Source organism: Sinocyclocheilus grahami, unplaced genomic scaffold, assembly GCF_001515645.1.
Source record: "Sinocyclocheilus grahami isolate Dianchi unplaced genomic scaffold, SAMN03320097.WGS_v1.1 scaffold1250.1, whole genome shotgun sequence".
Lineage (NCBI taxonomy): Eukaryota > Metazoa > Chordata > Actinopteri > Cypriniformes > Cyprinidae > Sinocyclocheilus > Sinocyclocheilus grahami.
The window spans coordinates 151,039-158,211 of record NW_015506429.1 but is presented as its reverse complement, the minus strand read 5'-3'; the positions used below and the strand labels follow the sequence as shown (position 1 = coordinate 158,211).

Genomic DNA, 7,173 nt, shown 5'->3' with positions numbered 1-7,173 from the left:
CGAGTAAGAAAGCTTGAAGGCACGGCATACACCTTGATGTCAAATAAAATAAATAAATGACACGGTTTAAATAAAGTAAAAATCAGCAAACAATGTGGAACCAATTAAATAAAAAACGAATGTTTAAAAAAAACTTCCAAAATCAGATAAACGGCAAAAGTCAACAGGCTTTTCAAAATCCAAAATACTGTCAAACAGGCGCTTTTGCATCTCGTTTCGAAACTAAATCATCCGCGATAGTCTCGTCTGTCTCGTCTCGTCTGTCTCGCCTCACTCGTTCTTCTGTTTACAAGTAAAAACAGTCCAAAACTGTTCTAAACAAATATATTTGATGCGGAAGGACAAGAAGGCATGGACTTTTTTATTATTTAATTCAAAACCAGCCTGTTTGCATGTTGCCTGCTTTACATGCCAACATTAATGGGCCAGCAAATAACAGTTGGATTAACAGTTGCATTATTTATTTAGAGTCTTTTGAAACACCTTTATTAGTATTAGTGTTATTTGAATTGTTTTATTGGTATTAATTAGCTTTCTTATATCTCATCTCCTGTGTTTGTTCAGGATGTCGCACTTAAAATGCAGCTGTTGACCCCACCTTGACAATTTGCACTGTTAATGTGCTAATCTTTTGCAAAACTTCAGGCCTTTAGGCAGAAAGCATTATTTTTATCTTGCCCTTACTAGGACCTCCCTACTAACAAACGTTAACAACTCAATTAGTTGGGCATTCGGGGTAGGGTTGTGGCGGTGAGGAAGTTTTCCCACCGGGTTAATCGACGTGTGACAACACCGGTATCACCATGAGGCGGGGGCGTTCCCTCTTCTACTTGCTTTCCTTCGCTTTTAAATAGCTTGTAAAAGCTGCGTGCGCATTTTACTTTCACTTTCAAATAGCGGCAATTCGGCGTAAAGCAATTGTTCGTTTTTAGTTCGTTTTAATTTTCCCTCTATTCCTCGCTTTTCGAATTAGCGGCAGTTCGGCGTCAATTGCTTGAATGCAACAACAAAATACAACGTCAAACTCACTTTAGCCTATATATAAAACATAGAACTTTTATTAACAAAACAAATAAAAACACACCATGCTATAGGGTAGGCTATGCCTAATATAAAATAACAAATAACTTACATAAAGTTTAAATAGGTATACAAAACTGGAAATAGGCTAAGTAAACATGTATAATATATAACTAAACATTTACATGTATAATAAATAAGAAACGTAGAACGTTTATTAGCAAAACGAGTAAGAAAGCTTGGAGGCACGGCATACACCTTGATGTAAAAAAAATAAAATAAATGACACAAAGTTTAAATAAAGTAAAAATCAGCAAACAATGTGGAACCAATTAAATAAAAAACGAATGTTTAAAAAAAACTTCCAAAATCAGATAAACGGCAAAAGTCAACAGGCTTTTCAAAATCCAAAATACTGTCAAACAGGCGCTTTTGCATCTCGTTTCGAAACTAAATCATCCGCGATAGTCTCGTCTGTCTCGTCTCGTCTGTCTCGCCTCACTCGTTCTTTTACTGAACTAAATAATTTTTATTACTATAAAAAAAATCTAAACGACGGTGGGGGTCGGTGCCGTACTTGCTACATCGTTAGAAGAATAGCATCTACGCTAATATTAGTCTGTTTCTCTCTTATTCCGAGGTCACCGTAACCACCAGATCCAGTCTGTATCCAGATCAGATGGTGGATCAGCACCTAGAGAGGACCTCTACAGCCCTGAATATCAGCGGAGACCAGGACAACTAGATGAGCCCCAGAGACAGATCCCCAGTGAAGACCTTTGGCGTTTTTCCACTGCGTGGTACGACTGGCACGGCTCAGTACGGCATGGCACGGCACGGCTCGGTTTGCGTTTCCACTGCAGTTTAGTATCGCTTTAGAGTGGGCGGGATTATTCACATGTTGTTAGATGCGCTGCCTCTACTGCCGCGACTCCTGAAAAACGTTTTCATTCCGTGTCACCCCATTAAGCTCTCGCTGGATCCGCTCCTCTGCTATCAACGAGAGGAGCGTCTGTACTTCCGTAACAGACAACGAAACGGCCACTTTTTGGTTGTTAAAAAAGGTGTGCTCGTTCAAAACAGTTGCGTTCGATCCTTCGCTGGCTGTGCTGATTTAAATCTAGCGGTTCTGTTGTGTTTGTGTCACAAGTTCAGTGACGATTCTCTCCGGCCAATCCGTGATCAGCAGAGTTTACATGTCACGTTTTGGTAACGGTACGGTTCACTTGGAACCCCAACTGAAGTGGTACTAAAAAAAGTACCAGGTACCAGGTACTGTACCCAGTGGAAAACCCCCCAAAAGTGAACCGTACCGAGCCGTACCGTGCAGTGGAAAAGCGCCACTTGTCTCCTAGACGGCCACCGGGACAAGACCACAGGAACCAGTTGAGTCCTCTGCACAATCTAACTTTGCTGCAGCCTGGAATTTAGGAGAACTGGCTCCCCGACTGAGCCTGGTTTCTCCCAAGGTTTTTTCTCCAATCTGTCACCGATGGAGTTTTGGTTCCTTGCCGCTGTTGTCTCTGGCTTGCTTAGTTGGGGACACTTAATTTCCAGCGATATTGTTGACTTGATTGCACAGATACTGTTTAAACTGAACTGAGCTGGATGATGACATCACTGAATTAAATGATGAACTGACTTTAACTGAAAATTGAGTGTTTACTATTGTCCTTTTGCATTATTGACACTATTTTCCCATTTAATACTGTAAAGCTGCTTTGACACAATCTGTATTGTTAAAAACACTATAAATAAAGGTGACGACTTGACTTTTTCATACAAATACCTTTAAACCATTTAGTTGTATTTTTACCATGGTATTGAGGTGCAATATGAGTGGTTTTAACTGTGTTTATCATTATTTAAATGTATGATGCTATGGGAGACCAATGGTTAATAAAAAAAAACTATTTTAAGGTTGCTACAATTTTTACAGATGTAACTGATTTTGATAATGAACAAAAATTTAGAACCTGCATCCTAAGTAATTCAAATGTGGATTTCTAAGAGACAAAAAAAGTAATATTATTATTAATATTATCAGGCAACACAAACCTGTTTCTTGATTAGAAACAATATCACTCATTAGAACATGCAGGAACTAAGAAATACATTTTTCTATTAAGATATTTATTTTGTTAAGGATAATTAAGGAACATCTTTCACTTTGGAGCAAAAACCTAGCTTTAAACTCGAAAGAAATAAAGATTCGACATTTATCGTGATGATTAAAGATATCGACTGATATGAAATCGGCCAGCCCTACTGTCATGTTATTCGGATCAGGGTTATTATAGTTAACAAAAACTAAACTCTTTCTTAAACTACAACTGTAACAAAATAAAAAAACTTATTTCAGCTAGTTTTCAAGGAAACATTTCATTTGGTTAAAATTTTTTTTTTTAGGTTAACAGTAGACATAATAAAAAAAAAAAGACAAAAATAAGTTACACTATTACAACAACTTTAAGCAAAATTACGTTAATATATACAAAATCTAAAAATAAAGACGTATTTGGTAAATGTGTTTCCATCATAGTTTAAGAGCATGTTTTTTTTAATCAAATAAAACCTCAATAGATTGCATGTTTTTTCTGCATACGTTAAGATTTAATGCACATCTTGGAGTTTGCATCCAGGTTTTTTTATGTGATATTCCAAAAGAATTCCTGGATGGAAGCATAGCTAGTGTCACACGACAAATCTGACCTCTGGAGAAAACACCGGATTGATTTTATGAGTCCTCAGATTCGTCTCATCCTCGCTGTCACTGCTCAACACGCCTGAAACACAGAGACGTCACACATCAGTCCTGAAACACCTCTGAATGAACACTGATTTGTGCTAAATGAGCTTTCCATTGATGAATGGCTTGTTAGGATAGGACAATATTTAGCTCAGATACAACTATTTGAAAATCTGGAATGTGAGAAAATATTGAGAAAATCATCTTTAAAGTTGTTCAAATGAAGTTCTTAGCAATGCATATTACTAATCACAAATTAAGTTTTGATATATTTACGGTAGGAAATGTACAAAATATCTTCATGGAACATGATCTTTACTTAATATCCTAATGATTTTTGGCATAAAAGAAAAATGTATAATTGTGACCCATACAATGTATTGTTGGCTATTGCTACAAATATACCTGTGCTGCTTAAGACTGCTTTTGTGCTGCAGGGACACATATCATAACTATACGAGGAAAGCCTGTAAACCTGTGCATGAGGGCCGGCACTGAAGCGATTGTGACCCATACAATGTATTGTTGGCTATTGCTACAAATATACCTGTGCTGCTTAAGACTGCTTTTGTGCTCCAGGGACACATATCATAACTATACGAGGAAAGCCTGTAAACCTGTGCATGAGGGCCGGCACTGAGGCCTCGTGTGTGCGGATCGGAGCGCTGATGGACGCGAGCTCGGCTGATCTTCTGCTCTTCGGCCCAGTGGAGGCAGGATCGTGTGGTTTGGTGTGGAAGCGCTGGGTCTCGTCCTACACTGATCTGAGACCCGCGGCGATCGCTCAGATCTCAAGAGCGCCGGGTTTCCTCCGACCGGAGGCGCTTTCACAGCTGATGCAGTGACGTCTGCTGCTCCCAGATCAGTCGGTTCCTCCTCCTCAGAGTCAAAGCCCAGATCAAAGTTGACAGAGAAGAAGTCCTACGAGTAGAGTAGAAACTAAATTTCTTATAACGACTATAGTGACCAAAATTATCACGGTATTGTTAAAATGTGCTGGAAATGTTCAAAAAGTACTGACACATAAATCACTCCACCAAGTTTTACATTTAAAATCAACAAACAACAAATAAAATGACTTTTTGTTTGCATAAACACTAAAACAATAACATTACCAATGATGTCTGGATTTTAAACGACAACAGTTTATCTAATAACATGTACGAAATGTTCAAATAAAACATTGAAAAGGTTTTATAAAATGGTAAACCTTAAATTTCATCCTTTAAATAAAGAAAAGGGATAAGTCAAAATGATAATTGATTAATAATGATTTTATTTGCTCCATAAATAACTCTAGATACCTTATCCGAATTGTTTAAAGGGTTAGTTCACCCAAATATAAAAATTAGGCTGTGTTTTACTCACCCTCAAGGCATCCTAGGTGTATATGACTTTCTTCTTTCAGATGAATCCAGTCAGAGTTATATTAAAAATGGTCTTTGATCTTTCAAGCTCTATCGTTGCACTCAGCGGGTGTTGCATGCATCAGTCCAAAAGACGTGAAATAAAAAGCGCCCATCCATTAAAAATGTCTCCGGGGAGTGAACAAAGGCCTCCTGTAGCGAATCGATGCGTTTTTGTAAGAAAAATATCCATATTCAAAACGTAATAATCACTTTAATGTAGCTTGCGCTCACTGTTGTACACAGAAGCAGCTCCGGGCGGATGACGTATGAGTTCAGCGCTGCGCAGGCGCCGCTCAGAAGTGACGCACGCGGAGAGATCGAATCGAAACAACAGTCACTAATTAGAAGTACAAAACGAGGATTTGTAAAGAAGAATGTCGGAGGATTTTGATACAAGCCAAGAGGAGACTGGTTTTCCTTTGCTAAAGTAAGGAGACTTTGCTTCCTTTGCTCCTGTTAACAAACGCTGGTTTTCACGAGACTCACCGGCGCACGCGCAGCGCTGAACTCATACGTCATCCGCCGGAGCTGCTTCTGTGTACAACTGCTGGCGCAGGCTAGATTAAAGTGATTATTACGTTTTGAATATGGATATTTTTCTTACAAAAACGCATCGATTCGCTACAGGAGGCCTTTGTTCACCCCCCGGAGCCGTGAGAGACACTTTTTTTTTGTGGAAGGGTGCTTTTTATTTAACTTATTTTGGACTGAAGCAATGCAACACCCGCTGAGTGCAACAATACAGCTTGAAAGATCAAAGACCATTTTTAATATAACTCTGACTGGATTCATCTGAAAGAAGAAAGTCATACACACCTAGGATGCCTCGGGGTTGAGTAAAACACAGCCTAATTTTCATTTTTGGGTGAACTAACCCTTTAAGTGTGTAGAATCCACATAAGCTTGTTTTTCATCAACCGGTCAAAATTCACAGCAGGGCATGCAAATTCAATCCGTTTTTAGTCCAGACAGAAACTGCACACAGACTGAATGTGAGTCTCTGTAAATCCACTCTCTGACAGCAGGGGGCGCTTCTGGAGCAGCAGAATTACAGCCGTTTCCGTCCACAAAGCATTGCGATTAAAACACTACTTTATTAAGTATTACATGGAGTGAAGATGAAACAAAATGCCATCGAATCTTTTCTGAAGACAGTCAGAACCTTCACTAATTAATTCAAAGTGACACTGGACCCCAAAGCCAGTCATAAGGGTCAATTTTGTGAAATTGAGATTTATACATCATCTGAAAGCTGAATAAATAAGCTTTCCATTGATGCATGGTTTGTTAGGATAGGACAATATTTGAAAATCTGGAATCTGAGGGTGCAAAAAAATCTAAATATTGAGAAAATCATCTTTAAAGTTGTCCAAATGAAGTTCTTAGCAATGCATATTACTAATCAAACATTAAGTTTTTATATATTTACGGTAGGACATTTACTAAATATCTTCATGGAACATGATCTTTACTTAATATCCTAATGATTTTTGGCATAAAAGAAAAATGGATAACCGGCAGCCATATCACCTTGTAAGTCCAAGACTGGTTGACCACTGAAGCTAAGCAGGGCAGAGCTGGTCAGTACCTGGATGGGAGACCTCCTGGGAAAACTAGGTTGCTGCTGGAAGAGGTGCTAGTGTGGCCAGCAGAGGGTGCTCACCCTGTGGTCTGTGTGGGTCCTAACGCCCCAGTGTAGTGACGGAAACACTATACTGTCAACAAGCACCGTCCTTCGGATGAGACGTTAAACCGAGGTCCTGACTCTCTGTGGTCATTAAAAATCCCAAATTTGCCCATTGGCCTCTGATCATCATGGCCTCCTAACAATCCCCATATCTGCTGATTGGCTTCATCCCTCTGTCTCCTCTCCACCAGTAAGCTGGTGTGTGGTGAGCGTTCTGGCGCACTATGGCTGCCGTCGCATCATCCAGGTGGATGCTGCACACTGCTGGTGGATGAGGAGATACCCCCTGACAATGCAAAGCGCTTTGA

The 7,173-nt window shown here is 39.4% G+C and overlaps 1 protein-coding gene across 1 annotated transcript in view; it reads right to left on the bottom strand.

Moving 5' to 3' along the window:
* fancm (FA complementation group M) overlaps positions 1–7,173 on the bottom strand; it is a 53,252-nt gene that overhangs the window by 12,135 nt on the left and 33,944 nt on the right. The window contains exons 17-18 of the mRNA XM_016254457.1: positions 4,387–4,690; positions 3,733–3,806 (exon numbers count right to left, since the gene is read on the bottom strand). Of these exons, the coding sequence (XP_016109943.1) occupies positions 3,733–3,806; positions 4,387–4,690 (378 nt within the window). The remainder of the gene's footprint in view (positions 1–3,732; positions 3,807–4,386; positions 4,691–7,173) is intronic.